This window comes from Gymnoscopelus microlampas (assembly GCF_963454915.1).
Source record: "Gymnoscopelus microlampas genome assembly, chromosome: 3".
Taxonomy (NCBI): Eukaryota; Metazoa; Chordata; class Actinopteri; order Myctophiformes; family Myctophidae; genus Gymnoscopelus; species Gymnoscopelus microlampas.
The window spans coordinates 13,431,604-13,449,800 of NC_139940.1; the positions used below are offsets into that span (position 1 = coordinate 13,431,604).

At 44.3% G+C, this 18,197-nt stretch overlaps 1 protein-coding gene across 1 annotated transcript in view; it reads left to right on the forward strand.

Annotated features, from left to right (window-relative positions):
- Window positions 1-12,664: 12,664 nt before the first annotated feature.
- Window positions 12,665-18,197, forward strand: part of chd4b (chromodomain helicase DNA binding protein 4b) — a 41,341-nt gene continuing 35,808 nt past the window's right edge. The window contains exons 1-3 of the mRNA XM_084052805.1: window positions 12,665-12,960; window positions 13,450-13,583; window positions 17,768-18,019. Of these exons, the coding sequence (XP_083908931.1) occupies window positions 12,897-12,960; window positions 13,450-13,583; window positions 17,768-18,019 (450 nt within the window). The 5' untranslated portion in view covers window positions 12,665-12,896. The remainder of the gene's footprint in view (window positions 12,961-13,449; window positions 13,584-17,767; window positions 18,020-18,197) is intronic.

Here is an 18,197-nt window from a genome sequence, read left to right on the forward strand (position 1 = left end):
CGCCTCCGTTATGTTCATCCCTTCGTCCCTTCACCCCTCTCTCGTAAATAACTTCACCTCTTCTTTTTTTCCCCCTCTATCTGCCCCCCCCCCTTTTTGGTGACCGTTTTATCATGCCAAGATGGCCCTCAAACCCGATTGACTGTAGCCAGGTTACAGAGGCTGATGGGATGCTCGTTAAAGCATTAACCACTAAAGCTCTATTTTTTTTGCTTTGTCGTATGGTGTTGCGTGGCGAAAATAGCTGATCTGCAAGCCTGTAGATCTACTATTCTTGCCATTTCGGAAAATGTTTGAAAACTTGAAAAATCTTGCCTACAAATTTTGAAAATGTTCACCTACTGTATAATGACATGCCCAAAAACTGTGACATCAGGTTGAAAGCGGTTACGATTGCATCTCGGTAGGGTTAGGGTTAGGGTAGGGCTGACTTGAGTTCCCTCTTTTAGTAAATAAAAGGGTGGAGGAGTCATACACCTCCCTTTGCATTCTCTCTCTTTATTTACGAGGTTTAGAAAGGTGACAGAGACATGAGGATGAAGGGTGAAGGAATTGGTACCAACAGGATGGAGTCCAAGGCCACATGCTGTATACCCCCTTTGTGCAGTGTGTGTGTGAGGGCCCACAGGGTACAGTGAGCGTCTTATCGGCATGCAACAACGTGTAGATTTAACAGACTGTGAGACACTTCCCTCGCGAGGTGGGGTGACTGCGAGCCCATCTCACTTGGTCTACAAAACGCTCCGCTATGGGACGCATACAGCGTTGACCTCATTCTGAAATGGTTGCCTCTGGTAACTATGAGCTCCATGGACTCGGCTCTCCCCAAGGTTATTATGGGATAGAGATGTGACCCCCCCCACCCCACCCTATTCCTCCCCTCCTCCCTGCCCTCCCCCCCCCCCCATACCCTCAAATCATGTCCCTGTCCCAACCCTCTTTTATCACTCCCCTCCCTTCACTCCGGTGGGGACATGCACGTATACGTTGTCCACCTGGAGTGAGAATGAAACAGTCATATCTTGGCTGAGAGACATGACTGCTGTGCATATGAAAAAAATAAAAAAGGCTTGCTCACTCGCTCGCTCGCGCGCAGCACAGGCATCTCCTGCCAACAAAGGGGCTGTGTGCACTGCTGTGCATGAATGCGTGAGGAGCAAGTCAGTGCACGCGCGTATGTGTATGTGTGTGTGTGCGTGCGTGTGCATGAATATTATGGGATGGAGGCAGTGTTGTCAGGCAGGGAAGTGTGGTGGTGGTGGTGGTGGGGTGGCAGCAGAGGGGGCGGCGAGGAGCGGCGTGCACACATGGGGGGGGGGTGTGCGCGTGGAGGGGAAGGGACGAGCCGTGAATATTATAGAATATATGAGGGCGGTGAAGTGGTGGGGGGTGGGGGGAGATATTTCTGTGCACGTGAGGTGGAAAGATTGTTGTGAATATAGGATAGAGAGTGTGAGAGAGCGCTAGAGAGAGTGGGGGGGGGGGGGGGGGTTGTGACGACAGTGCACGTGAGTGTGTGTGCGTGCGTACATGCATGTGTGTGTGTGTGTGTGGGCCATCCAAGCGTCAGTAACAGACAATAGCCAGACATAGGCCTTTGTTGCCATCCGATCTGCATGTACAGTGGAGAACATTATGGAGCTTCCATTTCACCACACTGTAAAATCCATAGTGATCATTTGACTCTTTGAGTGTAAAATGGACTCAGATGGATCTGTGGGTACATTTCTTTACACTCTCAGAGTTAAATTAACACTGAGAGAGTAAAAAAATATTGTGCAGAAAGCAATGGAATAGAGATGGCCTCTTCAGGCCTACATTACAATACTGTTTTGTTTTGAGGTCAAATGTTTTTTTGTTTTTTTTTGTAAATAAGTCCCTTGGTTTTATTTTGTATTACCTTGACAAGCAGTTTTTCAATCCAATTCCGTCTTTATTTCAGACCCAGGAAGATCCATATCACAATCAACTCATTCCTTTTAGATTTTATATCAATTTACCAGCATGTTGTTTTCCACGGTTGTGCAAATACTCAATTACTTGAAAAACTACTTGAAAAACAAAACAAAAAAATAAACATGCATAAAATCCTTTATCGGATAAAAACTGTCAGATGTAACACTACGCACACCTGATAACAAATTGATGATTCATTTGCTTAAATTCCATATGACCATTTTCTTGGTCCTTAGATGCGCTGACAAGCACTAACAGAGCAATCAATATCCTTGACCTGCAGAGGGAGTAGAGCACAGCGCTACTGGTCTGAGCATCAGCTGGACACATTTACTATACCAGGCCATGCTGCCCAACACAGCTATTCCTTCCAGGTTTAATCTTTGTTTCCTTGTGTCAGATCAGCTTTCCTTCTTTTTGTTCTGCCTCCCTGTCTGCCTATACCTGCCTCCCTGTCTGCCTATACCTGCCTCCCTGTCTGCCTATACCTGCCTCCCTGTCTGGTTCAGTCCTCCCTGCCTCCCTGTCTGTCGGTCAAATGACATGTATGTATGTATGCATGTATGTATGTATGTCCGTATGTCCGTGTGTAAGCATTTTCTCTTACTGTGCTGCTGGGTTTAATTTAGTTTCTATTCGCTTTATCTGTACTTGGAAGCACTCAAGGATGAAGCTGTTGATCACCTACCCTGTTTTTCAACAAACTAATGCTAGTTAATGTGTATAACATGAGAGAAACCTTGGAGAAACATAGTCCAATAGTTTTGATTTGCATTCTTTATAATCCTTTCTGAAAGAACATGTGTGCATTTTAAGTTGAAATAGTCATATGTCCCTCCTAGTTATGAAACCTATGGATTAATTAAGTATTGTTACAACAATGCATAGTCGTCACTTAAAGCTGATCTTTTGGAGATTGAAGGTTTGTGTGTGTGTGTGTGTGTGTGTGTGTGTGTGTGTGTGTGTGTGTGTGTGTGTGTGTGTGTGTGTGTGTGTGTGTGTGTGTGTGTTTGTGTGTGTGTGTTTGTGTGTGTGTGTGTGTGTGTGTGTGTGTGTGTGTGTGTGTGTGTGTGTGTGTGTGTGTGTGTGTGTGTGTGTGTGTGTGTGTGTGTGTGTGTGTGTGTGTGTGTGTGTGTGTGTGTGAGAGAGAGAGAGGAGAAGAGGAGGAGAGCATGGTGCTGGTACCATTCCCATCATATTATCGCCCACGCCCAAGTCAGATTTAGTGTGAGAAAGCAAAGTGTGATTCTGAGAGAGAGGGGGAGCAACAAGCAAGTTTCTCTCACAGAATATTATCCTCATATACAGCATGACTGGAGTCACACTGTATTATGGATTATTAGGTTTCGAGAGCCTGTAAGGCTTCGAACCCTATTACATTCCTTGGCTTTCATTAGGTTTCGAGAGCCTGTAAGGCTTCGAACCCTATTACATCTCTACACTTTCATTATTATTATTATTATTATTATTATTATTATTATTATTCTTCCGCCGTTTTTGCCAGTTCTGGCCTAACCGCCTGGTCACTTCTTATGAAATTCGGCAATATGGTAGAGGGCTATGCCAAACGGCGAAAACCCGAAACTCACAACCATTGGCCAAAGGGTGGCGCTGTAGCACTCAATTGAAAATGCCAACTTTGAACAGGTACAGCTCATGCCCTGTTCGACCTACAGCCATGAAACTTCGATACACACATGCGTCTCCTCATGCCTAACAACTTTCACTGTTTGACTTTTGACCTCTGACCTTTAGATCTCCCACCATTTCGAATTCTATGAAAAGCAGTAAAAAGCAGTAAAAAAATCACTTCTCCTGGGATTTATGAGCAATCTGTACGAAACTGTATACACATGAACTTTGGACCAATGCCGACAAACGTAACTTAGCGGATTTTCCATAAGTGAAAACGTTAAGCTTTTATAAGCCAATGAAAATTGCAGTTTTATGACAATTATTCATCTGCCCCTAAAACATACATGCAGACTCGCATTTGTTTGACACTTTGCAATATTGTAGAAGGCCATTCCAAGTATCACTGAAACCAATCTTACTCCAATTGGTCAAAGGGGGGCGCTATAGCAATTTTTTGAAAATGCAAACTTTAAACAGGCAAAAGTCATGCCTCGTTTGGCCGACAGCCGTTAAACCTGCTTACACATGTGCCTTGACTCATGAGGAACACATGTATCACTTTGACCAGTAAGCTCTGCCCTTAGATTGTCTGCAATTTTGAGCAGTTTGAAAAACATTTAAATCCAGGATTTCTGAGCAATTTGCGTGAAAGTGTGTCATGTGTTTGAACTCCCTTTTCACTAGTTCAGGTGTGTAGGTTCAATAGCTTGATAGCTTAATCATCTGCCTTGAAACCACAAGGTTGCTGGTTCGAATCCCACCTCAGGTAGACTTCATTATAATTGCATTGCACACAACATGACTGTATCAATGAGGAACATATCTATCACTTTGACCAGTAAGCTCCGCCCTTAGATTGTCTGCAATTTTGAGCAGTTTGAAAAACATTTAAATCCAGCATTTCTGAGCAATTTGCGTGAAAGTGTGTCATGTGTGTGAACTCCTTTTTCATCAGTTCGGGTCTGTTGGCCCAATGGCTTAATCATCTGCCTTGATACCACAGGGTCGCTGGTTCAAATTTCACCTCATGCAGACCTCAACTCAATTGCATTGCACACAACATGACTGTATCAATGCATGTGCAATTGTTAAAGATAACGAGAAATGCATACTTGAAAGTAGTTATTTTCAATGTATGACGTAATTCATTTGCCCTTTTGTTTTGTGTTGTTGGATTCTCCTTTCTCACTATCTGATGCTGTCGATTCAATAGCTCCACCAGTAGAGTGTGAGAGTGTCAACAGACACCATCAGGGAGGCCATATCTCTAGCTCAATGAGAAGAGAGGCAGCCTGTGAATCCATAGGTCGCTGGTTCGATCCCTGTCCCCAACAATGCGTTGAGGTGATCATCATTTGGAATTCCCCCTATTCCCATGGATTGGATCCACCCCTCTCACTCATCACCAATCACACCTGCCACATGCACAGTACAATTTTTAGGTACTTTTACTTTACTACTCTACTCTACTGCAATTACAGCAGATGACAGCTTTAGTTACTTGTTACTTTGCAGATGTAATTATTAATACAACACCTACAGTAACCACATACAGCCGATCTACAATGTGACGCGTTATGAGCTTGTATGTATATAATAAGCAACCCATGCTGTATGATAACTTACCACATATGAAATCCAATTCTGTCTATCCAATGGCTCAGTCTGTACTGTGGCCATAGCTGAGTGGTTAGTGAGCCCACCTAGGGAGCCAGAGGCCCTGGTTGCCCCAGGTACGATTCCAGGCCAGGCCAGCAAATGTGTCGATGAAATGAAATTTGTCCCTGAGCAAGACTCTTAACCCCTAATTGCTCACAGGCCCTCATTGGAAACAAGACCGCAAGGACTTTCATGAACGGACCTGGAATTATCCTTATCCTTTACACTGTCTACCCACAAGTCTATAGGTCCCTGGTTCAAACCTCAATTTAACCGGTCCAAATATAATTTACTGAACAAAAATCATGACTTTGTTAATTAATGCATGTTCACTTCTTCTCTCTCGCTCTCTCTCTTACTGCCTCTCTTTCTCACTGCCTCTCTCTCTCTCTCCCTCTCTCTCTCTCTCTCTCTCTCTCTTTCTTTTCTCTCTCTCTCTCTCTCTCTCTCTCTCTCTCTCTCTCTCTCTCTCTCTCTCTCTCTCTCTCCCCTTCTCTCTCTCTCTCCCTCTCCCTCTCCCTCTCCCTCTCTCTCTCTCTCTCTCTCTCTCTCTCTGTCACTGTCTGTCTGTCTGCCAGTCTGCCACTCTGTCACTGTCTGTCTGTCTGCCAGTCTGCCACTCTGTCACTGTCTGTCTGTCTGTCTGTCTGTCTGCCAGTCTGCCAGTCTGCCACTCTGTCACTCTGTCACAGTCTGTCTGTCTGCCAGTCTGCCACTCTGTCACTGTCTGTCTGTCTGCCAGTCTGCCACTCTGTCACTGTCTGTCTGTCTGCCAGTCTGCCACTCTGTCACTGTCTGTCTGTCTGCCAGTCTGCCAGTCTGCCACAGTCTGTCTGTCTGCCAGTCTGCCACTCTGTCACTGTCTGTCTGTCTGCCAGTCTGCCACTCTGCCACTCTGTCACAGTCTGTCTGTTTGTCTGTCTGCCACTCTGTCACAGTCTGCCAGTCTGCCAGTCTGCCACAGTCTGCCAGTCTGCCAGTCTGCCAGTCTGCCACAGTCTGTCACAGTCTGCCAGTCTGCCAGTCTGCCACTCTGTCACAGTCTGCCAGTCTGCCACTCTGTCAAAGTCTGCCAGTCTGCCAGTCTGCCACTCTGTCACAGTCTGCCAGTCTGCCATTATTCTCGAAACCGCTCATTGCTGCTTGCAGCTATCTTTATTATTATTATTCTTCCGCCGGTTTTGCCAGTTCTGGCCTAACCGCCTGGTCACTTCTTATGAAATTCGGCAATATGGTAGAGGGCTATGCCAAACGGCGAAAACCCGAAACTCACAACCATTGGCCAAAGGGTGGCGCTGTAGCACTCAATTGAACATGCCAACTTTGAACAGGTACAGCTCATGCCCTGTTCGACCTACAGCCATGAAACTTCGATACACACATGCGTCTCCTCATGCCTAACAACTTTCGCTGTTTGACTTTTGACCTCTGACCTTTAGATCTCCCACCATTTCGAATTCTATGAAAAGCAGTAAAAAGCCTACTCCTCCTGGGATTTATGAGCAATCTGTACGAAACTGTATACACATGAACTTTGGACCAATGCCGACAAACGTAACTTAGCGGATTTTCCATAAGTGAAAACGTTAAGCTTTTATAAGCCAATGAAAATTGCAGCTTTTTTTAAATTATTCATCTGCCCCTAACACATACATGCAGACTCACATTTGTTTGACACTTTGCAATATTGTAGAGGGTCCTTCCAAGTATCACTGAAACCAATCTTACTCCAATTGGTCAAAGGGGGGCGCTATAGCAATTTTTTGAAAATGCAAACTTTAAACAGGCAAAAGTCATGCCTCGTTTGGCCGACAGCCGTTAAACCTGCTTACACATGTGCCTTGACTCATGAGGAACACATGTATCACTTTGACCAGTAAGCTCTGCCCTTAGATTGTCTGCAATTTTGAGCAGTTTGAAAAACATTTAAATCCAGGATTTCTGAGCAATTTGCATGAAACTGTGTCAAATACATGTTTGAGGCCCTTTTTCACAGGTTCAGGTGTGTTGGTTCAATAGCTTGATCGCTTAATCATCTGCCTTGAAACCATAGGGTAGCCGGTTCGAATCCCACCTCAGGTAGACTTAATTATAATTGCATTGCACACAACATGACTATATCAATGAATACATGTGCAATTGTTAAAGATGACGAGAAATGAATACTTGAAAGTAGTTATTTTCAATGTATGATGTACTTCATTCGCGCTTTTGTTTTGTTTTGTTGGATTCTCCCTTTTCACTGTCTAAGGCTGTGTATTGGATAGCTCCACCAGTAGAGTGTGAGTCTCATGTGCCAAAGGTCCCTGGTTCGAATCCCACTTATTACAGTTCACATTTAATTGCATTTTTTTTTTGTACAAAACATGACCCTGTTAATTCAGACATGTGCAATGTTTAGACAATAACACGAAATGCTTTTGAGAGTAGTTTTTTTTTATGTATGACATACTTTCTTGTGAAAATAGACGATCTACAATCTCACACCTTTTTAGATAGCAACGCGTTGTGAGCTTGTAGATCGACTATTTTCCACTAGTTTCCATTCCGAAATATATTGAGCAGTTTGAAAAACATTTAAACCAAGGATTTCTGAGCAATTTGCGTGAAAGTGTGTCATGTGTGTAAACTCCCTTTTCACTAGTACAGGTCTGTTGGCCCAATGGCTTAATCATCTGCCTTGAAACCACAGGGTTCCTGGTTCGAATCCCACGTCATGTAGAATTCATTATAATTGCATTGCACACAACATGACTGTATCAATGAATACATGTGCAATTGTTAACCAGTAAACTCCGCCCTTAGATTGTCTGCAATTTTGAGCAGTTTGAAAAACATTTAAATCCACTATTTCTGAGCAATTTGCGTGAAAGTGTGTCATGTGTGTGAACTCCCTTTTCATCAGTTCGGGTCTGTTGGCCCAATGGCTTAATCATCTGCCTTGATACCAGAGGGTCGCCGGTTCAAATCTCACCTCATGCAGACCTCAACTCAATTGCATTGCACACAACATGACTGTATCAATGAATGACCAATGCCGACAGACGTGAGCAAGCAGATTTTCCATAAGTGAAAACGTTAAGCTTTTTATAAGCCAATGAAAATTGCAGTTTTATGACAATTATTCATCTGCCCCTAAAACATACATGCAGACTCGCATTTGTTTGACACTTTGCAATATTGTAGAAGGTCATTCCAAGTATCACTGAAACCAATCTTACTCCAATTGGTCAAAGGGGGGCGCTATAGCAATTTTTTGAAAATGCAAACTTTAAACAGGCAAAAGTCATGCCTCGTTTGGCCGACAGCCGTTAAACCTGCTTACACATGTGCCTTGACTCATGAGGAACACATGTATCACTTTGACCAGTAAGCTCTGCCCTTAGATTGTCTGCAATTTTGAGCAGTTTGAAAAACATTTAAATCCAGGATTTCTGAGCAATTTGCGTGAAAGTGTGTCATGTGTTTGAACTCCTTTTTCACTAGTTCAGGTGTGTAAGTTCAATAGCTTGATAGCTTAATCATCTGCCTTGAAACCACAAGGTTGCTGGTTCGAATCCCACCTCAGGTAGACTTCATTATAATTGCATTGCACACAACATGACTGTATCAATGAGGAACATATCTATCACTTTGACCAGTAAGCTCCGCCCTTAGATTGTCTGCAATTTTGAGCAGTTTGAAAAACATTTAAATCCAGCATTTCTGAGCAATTTGCGTGAAAGTGTGTCATGTGTGTGAACTCCTTTTTCATCAGTTCGGGTCTGTTGGCCCAATGGCTTAATCATCTGCCTTGATACCACAGGGTCGCTGGTTCAAATCTCACCTCATGCAGACCTCAACTCAATTGCATTGCACACAACATGACTGTATCAATGCATGTGCAATTGTTAAAGATAACGAGAAATGCATACTTGAAAGTAGTTAATTTCAATGTATGACGTAATTCATTTGCCCTTTTGTTTTGTGTTGTTGGATTCTCCTTTCTCACTATCTGATGCTGTCGATTCAATAGCTCCACCAGTAGAGTGTGAGAGTGTCAACAGACACCATCAGGGAGGCCATATCTCTAGCTCAATGAGAAGAGAGGCAGCCTGTGAATCCATAGGTCGCTGGTTCGATCCCTGTCCCCAACAATGCGTTGAGGTGATCATCATTTGGAATTCCCCCTATTCCCATGGATTGGATCCACCCCTCTCACTCATCACCAATCACACATGCACAGTACAATTTTTAGGTACTTTTACTTTACTACTCTACTCTACTGCAATTACAGCAGATGACAGCTTTAGTTACTTGTTACTTTGCAGATGTAATTATTAATACAACACCTACAGTAACCACATACAGCCGATCTACAATGTGACTCGTTATGAGCTTGTATGTATATAATAAGCAACCCATGCTGTATGATAACTTACCACATATGAAATCCAATTCTGTCTATCCAATGGCTCAGTCTGTACTGTGGCCATAGCTGAGTGGTTAGTGAGCCCACCTAGGGAGCCAGAGGCCCTGGTTGCCCCAGGTACGATTCCAGGTCAGGCCAGCAAATGTGTCGATGAAATGAAATTTGTCCCTGAGCAAGACTCTTAACCCCTAATTGCTCACAGGCCCTCATTGGAAACAAGACCGCAAGGACTTTCATGAACGGACCTGGAATTATCCTTATCCTTTACACTGTCTACCCACAAGTCTATAGGTCCCTGGTTCAAACCTCAATTTAACCGGTCCAAATATAATTTACTGAACAAAAATCATGACTTTGTTAATTAATGCATGTTCACTTCTTCTCTCTCGCTCTCTCTCTTACTGCCTCTCTTTCTCACTGCCTCTCTCTCTCTCTCCCTCTCTCTCTCTCTCTCTCTCTCTCTTTCTTTTCTCTCTCTCTCTCTCTCTCTCTCTCTCTCTCTCTCTCTCTCTCTCTCTCTCTCTCTCTCACCTTCTCTCTCCCTCTCCCTCTCCCTCTCCCTCTCCCTCTCCCTCTCTCTCTCTCTCTCTCTCTCTGTCACTGTCTGTCTGTCTGCCAGTCTGCCACTCTGTCACTGTCTGTCTGTCTGCCAGTCTGCCACTCTGTCACTGTCTGTCTGTCTGTCTGTCTGCCAGTCTGCCAGTCTGCCACTCTGTCACTCTGTCACAGTCTGTCTGTCTGCCAGTCTGCCACTCTGTCACTGTCTGTCTGTCTGCCAGTCTGCCACTCTGTCACTGTCTGTCTGTCTGCCAGTCTGCCACTCTGTCACTGTCTGTCTGTCTGCCAGTCTGCCACAGTCTGTCTGTCTGCCAGTCTGCCACTCTGTCACTGTCTGTCTGTCTGCCAGTCTGCCACTCTGCCACTCTGTCACAGTCTGTCTGTTTGTCTGTCTGCCACTCTGTCACAGTCTGCCAGTCTGCCAGTCTGTCACAGTCTGCCAGTCTGCCACTCTGTCACTCTCTGTCTGTCTGCCAGTCTGCCAGTCTGCCACAGTCTGTCTGTCTGCCAGTCTGCCAGTCTGCCACAGTCTGTCACAGTCTGCCAGTCTGCCAGTCTGCCACTCTGTCACAGTCTGCCAGTCTGCCACTCTGTCAAAGTCTGCCAGTCTGCCAGTCTGCCACTCTGTCACAGTCTGCCAGTCTGCCATTATTCTCGAAACCGCTCATTGCTGCTTGCAGCTATATTTTGATTTTTAGATTTGATTTTTCTTAGATTTCTCCTGGATATCCGGTGAGGCCTTTTGGAACAACATAAGATATCAAGCATTCTTATTATCTTAGTGGGTGCAATATATGTGATGAACTTAGAAACCTGGTGGGCTACAAAATTCTTGAAATCAACTCTCAGGACTGGTAGGAGTGGGCAGGATGGACTAGGTTCAAGGTTGTGTTTTATTGTCACATATTTAGTACAGGTACATAAGAGTAAAACTTATTTTTGTTCAGCTTCCTTCAGACAACGCAGCAGCATAGGTAATAATAAGATAAGATAGATTCCAGACTTCTTTATCAAAATAAATATGTTCAAAATCCAACAATGACACTTCGTAATAATATGCTCTTCTGACAGTAGGCCTGGCCCACATACAAGCGCTGAATAGGAATCATAAGCAGCATCAAGGCATCCTTGAATTAGGTGTGTAGCCTACTCCAATTAGGTTCAGTGGGGCCAGCTGACCCAGAGACACAGTATACCACTTACGTTTTCTCAACCAGTGGGTCAGGACCCCAAAATTGGGTTGGGAAATGTTCTTACTTCACTTGTGGAAGAACAAATTTAACAGAGGCATATTGCACTATATTTAATATATGGGTTCCCACATTATTTGGGTCAGTACCGCTGTCCCACTGTGATTCCACCAGTTGAGAAGTGGTGTAAACTACAGTGTGTTGACTACCTGTGTGCGTACTAGTTCCAGTAACGGTAGTAAAAGTGCAGACTGTCATGTGCGTGTGATCTTGGATGTTCTCCTGGGTGCAGCCGCGCACATGCCAGGTGGACGCTGAGCGAATATTATGGGCTGTCACCAGTGGACTAGAGTTTCCCTGGAGACCATGTGACTGGTATTTTTTTTCTTTCTTGTCTTTTTAGGAGTTGTATATTATGGGATGTATGCTGGCTGGAGTATTATGGTCTGTCGGAGAGGGTGGGGGGGGCGTCACCATGACAACGGGGTTGCTAAGGGGCTGGGACTAGTGGAAAGGGGAAGGAGTGTATGTGTGTGTGCACGTCTGGTTGAAGTGTGCGTGTGTGACTGTGTGCGTGCATGCGTGCGTGTGTGTGGAGGAGGGGGTGGGGGCAGGCAGGCTGAGTATTATGGTCTGTCCGTTGCGAGGTAACTATGCAGAGTTCTGTGCGTGTGGGAGGGGGGATTATTATGGGATGTCTGCCCCCTTTGTGTGTTTGTGTGAGGATGTTAGCTAAGCTCTGCCTCTGAGGCTGGGGGAGAGAGAGAGAGAAGGGGGACGGAGCAACGTGTTTGGGTCATTTTTTTTTTACCTTGCAGATTATTCAGCCTATGGAATATAATCTCTCTAAATAGTAGCAACAGCTGCATGAACAGGTAACACCACAGTTGTAGCCTATTCTTGCAGAGAGGGGGGGAGAGAGAGAGAGAGACCGCAGGACTGCACACACACTACAGTAAGTTTCAATACTTGTAAGTTTTCCCTATTATATTGTGAGTGTCTGTCAACATGATGGATGGGTGTCCCACTGCCACACTTTTCCTTCAATCAGCAAATGAAATCAATAACCATTTATGTCATTATGTGTTGATATTGATAATCCATTTAACCAACTTGTTTGAGCAGGCAGGTGTCCAATTAGCAAGGCTGAGTTATCTGAATCGGGGAAGGAAATGGAACGAGGATTAATATTAATATTCTCTTCTCTTACAGCCCCCCCCCACACACACACACGCGCACACACACACACACACACACACACACACACACACACACACACACACACACACACACACACACACACACACACAGACAGACACACACACACGCTCGCGCGCGCACACCTCCCTCCCTTCCTGGACACCCCCACGTCATTCTCCCTCCTCCCTGCCAGAGAGAGCAAGGTTTAAGAGAGAGAGAGAGAGAGAGAGAGAGAGAGAGGGGATTAATTCTCTTCGCTGGGATATAGAATCAATCACTAAAAAGAAATGTCGGCCAGCGAGGATGAGGAGAGTCGTCTGGACTTCGGGCCGACAGACTCACTCCTCCACGGTAAGACAGATTTTTTATAATAATAATACAAATAAAGGTTACATCTCTTTGACTCATAAGCTCGCCTAAGCTAATGCTAGCCGCCGTCGGCCATGATAGATTAGTTTAGCCTATAACTTGGTGTTTATAGTTTGTTTACAGTCATTCCAGCGGGATAACCCGGTGCTGCATGGTGTGGAAACAGTGCGAAGTGTCAAACTTTCAGCAACGCGAACGTTGTAAAGGTTGTTAAGTTTGTATCGCGGCCGCTGTTGTGTCATTCACGGTGTATGTGCGTGCGTCGTGCATGCGTGCGTGAGTGTGTGTGCGCGCGTGGTGGTGGATCAGCGCGCGCGCGCGAGCTACGCGCGCACGACCATTTTGCTTGCTAAGTTGTGCGGGTGCACGCACAGCAGACTGTGTAGTGGTGCACCGTGTCCAGCAGCGTGCAGGGGGAGTGTCAGAATATATATGTGTTTTTGACAGCAATGAATCTGTATCACTTGACAGATGAGGAGGAGGATGAACCGGAGGATGCTGAGCCTGTGGCCGTGGAGCTGCCCAAGAGCAAGAAGAAGAAGAAGGCGAAGAAGAGCAGCCGGGAGAGCAGGAGCAGCAAGCGACAGAGACCCGTCATCAGAGAGGTAGGGAGGGAGCTGTCATGTCATCATCGACAGGTTGTGACAAGTATGGGTTGGGTATCCGGAACCGGAGGATCCAACGGTTCCGACACATTTGGAACCGTTGTCCGGAAACCGCTTTGATCACACTTGTCAGAGCTGGACTTCACGTCTGCTATACAAGTGCAATACTAGTGGTTCTCAAACGTTTTAATTGCAAGGACCACCATGACTCTGACAGTGTTCAAATGGAACCAAATGGACCTGTAGGTACCGGAACCGGAATCGTCAAAATCCTAAAGGATCCCAACCCTAGTGACAAGTGATGGGTTTCTGTTTGATCATCATGGCTCCTGAATGGGTATCAGTAGACAATTTATACTAGCTCAGAATCTGGGAGTTTGGCCGTGCAGGCGTGCACCCTCCCAGATCTTATAACCACACCGAACCCATACCTAAACTTACCTATCTTCCTCGAACCTAATGCAGACATGCAAACTTGTAGCTTTTCAGCTACAATAGCCGTTTTGAATCCAATTAGGGCAATTGTGTGACACCTGACCCGAAAAAAACCCAACATGTTGTCACCTTTTTCACCTCGGGACTGTTTGCATGCCTAAACACAATTTAAAACTATATATACCTAAACGTAACAAACTCTGACATAGCCTTGGAGACCCAAACTGTTCTACATGGTTGTATTGATGCTCCTAGAGCGAGCCTATGTTCTTACATTACCAGATTTCCCTGGAAGTGCCGTTTGCTGTTTAAGATCCATTTCTGAGGTGATGGTCTTATATAAATAAATACATATTATCCATGTTGTTTTGACTGTGCAGTTGCCCAATTTCTTACTTTAAATTTGACTGACATCCTCAGCGAGAATATTGCTGTGCGAGTGTCCCGTTCCTGATCAACTGCACAACTACACCAGCTATGACATTTACATTCAGGTAAACGTCATTGCGTCAATGCCACTGTGCGACAGTTTGTCAGGAGTGCTTCCATTCAGAATTGGATTTTAGAAAGAATTCAGTGGAACGGCACTTCCTCTGAAATCTGCTCCTGGAAGAATAATATAGCTTCATTCCAGGACCCAAAATTTAAGTTAAGTGTCAAACCTTTTCAAACACCCCTGAGTCTCAGGGGTATCCCTAACAATGCCTTAACACAACCATTTTAACGTTATGCCTGAACTTAGGTCAGGTCTATCTGCTCGTGCAGTCCATCGTGGATTATGATACTGCTACTGTATGATACTGCAAGTACTAGAGCCACAACGTTTTGTAATTTGCTGTGCCACGCTACACCTTGTCTTGTCAAAAGCTTGTGTCTTTTCCACTTGCCACTGACGTTGGGTTATATTCCAGTTGTTTAAAGCTGTTGTGAGTAGTTGACAAATGTGGGACGACTTGAGAAGCTCTTATCATTAGATTTTATGTTCGATCATTCATTGACCATGTAAGTGGATGACAGGAGTGGTGTGGCTTAGGACTGGCTAGTTGCAGATTATGCAACATGACAGTTATTTGAATCATCTCAAAAAGAATAATTCACATTACCCCTTAAATTTAATATAATATTCCATTTTCTTTTGTTGCTAGATTGGTATTACTTTCTTCATCCATCGTATCATTTTCTATCATTTCTATGATATCATATTGTATGTGTCATTGTAGCTACAGTACATATGCAGCTTCTGTATTGTTTTCACGCTGGATGATTCATTTCATTCGTGTCATATCACTTTGTTCCATCATGGTTGTATCGGGAAATGGGAGAGAGAGCTATCAGTGTACTAATGCTTGTCAATGTGCTAGAGGAAAATGGCCTAAAACGTCTAAACGAGTGTGGGTGAAAGACTGGCTAGTGGCTACCCAGAGACCATAGCAGCAAAAGAGGTCAAGGACTTAAACAATGAGGGTGCTGTCAGCTAGCTAGAAAACCTGAATCATTTGTAAATAATGTCAACTGTGAATACAAAAAAAGAGGCGTCCCAATTAGCTAAAGTTTTGGTAACTAGACCAACGGCCACCGACCTACTCGGGAAAGATGCAAGTTGGAAATGCATGCCCCACCCAGTTATGCAATGTTTTATTTATGCACATATTTGGAGATTTCTGTATCTGTGTGTTATCTTTTGTGCCCATTCATGGAGCTCTCTGATGACATGAGTATATGGCAGGGGTCGGCAACCTTTCTGACATGAAGTGGCATGTTTTTATTTTCTTGATAGTCAGTGTGGCATATGAACATTAATTTTAATCATAACACCACCTGTAAATAAAATATTTCTATCACATTTTGATTGTCCACATATACATTACATTATTTTTGATCTTCTTATTTTGAAATATTGTTTTTCACATCAGGACATTGTATTGATCATTAGACTTAGTGATCAATCCCTTTTATGGCCATATATGGAGAGTCCCTTTCATGCCCATGTATGGATATCTCTGTATCTGTCAGTCCTTGTCCCTTTTATGCCTGATGGAGATCCCTGATGTCATCAGTAATAGTATATATGGACATGCCCCCTTTTGTGCCCATATATGGAGCTGACTGATTTGTTTGCTGATGCCATGATGACACATTGAGGTTAAACAACACACTCCATATTTGAGCGTAGCTGCATTGGGAACTCCTTATATGGTTATGGCTGAGTCATGGTGACGTGACGTCAGAGGTCTGCCGGACCAGCCGGCGGGCCGTTCCACAGACGCTTAGGCTGGGGTTGCTATTGGCAATCATCATTTTCTCATTTGGGCCACGGCCAGAGCCTGGCCAGAACCTCTTCTGGCGGTTCTAGACAACGGCCTATCACTGATGCCATGACGACACATTTAGGTTAGACAACACACTCCATATTTGGGCGTAGCTGCATTGGGAACTCTTTATATGGTTATGGCTGAGTCATGGTGACATGAGCGTGACATCAGAGGTCGGGCCGGCGGGCTGTTCCACCGATGCTTAGGCTGGGGTTGCCATGGCCAGAGCCTTTTCTGGCGGTTCTGGACAACCACCTATCCGACCAACTCGACGCCGGGCACGGCACTCTCTCGGGTCATCTGTAACGTGCGTGGCGAATTTGAAGTCGGTCGTGGAACGGTCTCAAGATACATGGATTACAGACGTACATGCGTACATAAGTACGTACTACGTACAGAGATTCCTTGCATTTATTTTAAGATGAGATATGTTGTTGAGTTAAAATCAACCGCTTGAAGTGATATCAACACTCAATAGTCATTTAGTCTGACATCATAACCTGGTATATCATACCAGCGTTTTGAATGGCTGTTGCATGAAACTAGCTTCACAGAGTAGAGATGTTTGCAAGTTTTGTGTTTCAGAGGGCTTTACACTATGCTACTGAACAGTACAACTTGGTTTCAGCTAAGTTTCAAGCAACTACATTTGCATGAAAGTTTAACTGTGTAAAGCCAACCTAACAAACCCAGACTAGCTACCGTGTCAAATACAGACACAAATGTCAGTACATTGAATTTAACATCCTTTTTTTTTTAAACAATATATTTATTGGCATAAATTTAACATCCTAAATCATTTAGGTATGGTTAGTTCGTGGTTAGTAGTAGTAGTTAGGTCAAATGAATCATGATAAAACTGCCCATATGTCCTCATCTACATCCCTTGGAAACTGAAACACCGTAGTAGTCAACCTAATCAACGGTTGGCTAATAGAATCAAAATCAGAAAAAAATAACTATAAATCTAAAGTAATTGGGATCAACCTAACCTGGATTAACCTGGATGATTTAGTGCATTCAATTACTTTATTAATTACTATATTTTGTATAGCTTTGTAAATGAAATAAATAGTTTCACTATTTGGTAATCAGCCAGTGTTCTATAAATATTGGTAGTGCTAATTACTGTATATAGTAATAGTTAGTTAGTTAATAAGCAATTATGCAGCCCTAATGTGAAATGATCAATGATCAAAACAATGAACAATGTACCAGGTGCAGACACAGCCAAAGTCGCGATTATGTGGGTTCAGATTTGGTTTGTGTGTCTGTGTCACATATCACCTCGTTTTTCCCTCTCTCCTCTTCTACCTGTTCTTTGTGATGTGAAATGATCCAGCATTGCTACATTTTCCCTGTGGTATTAATAAATATTCTATCTTATCTTAACCGCCTTAAAAGCAACCTTTACTCTTTTGTGCTCCTGTCTTGCAGGAGTTGCCAGTTAGTTCCCCAGAGCCCCTGCAAGGAGTGGAGGGAGCAGAGAGGGATGCAGAGGAGGGAGGGGCGCGGTCGGAGAGTGAAGGAAGCGATTACGCCCCCGGGAGGAAAAAGAAGAAGCGTTCCAGCTCCGCCAAAGACAAGAAGAAGGGAGGGGGGGGAGCAGAAAAAGGAAGTGTGTCAAGCTCAAAGAGCAAACGTAAAGATCCTGAGCCAGAGGAAGATGAGGATGAAGACGACAGTCAGGTAAGACTGAAGGATAACTCAACTCTGATGGACAGAGTAACTCTTTCTTGTGGAAATGGAATTCTCTGGTTTCTGTAAGACAATGGTTCCCAAAGTGTGCTCCGGGATGGGAACCCCCAGGGGTCCTTCCAGTGGTTCCAGTGGTTTCCCAGCAAAATGAGGAACAGTTTTAATGTTT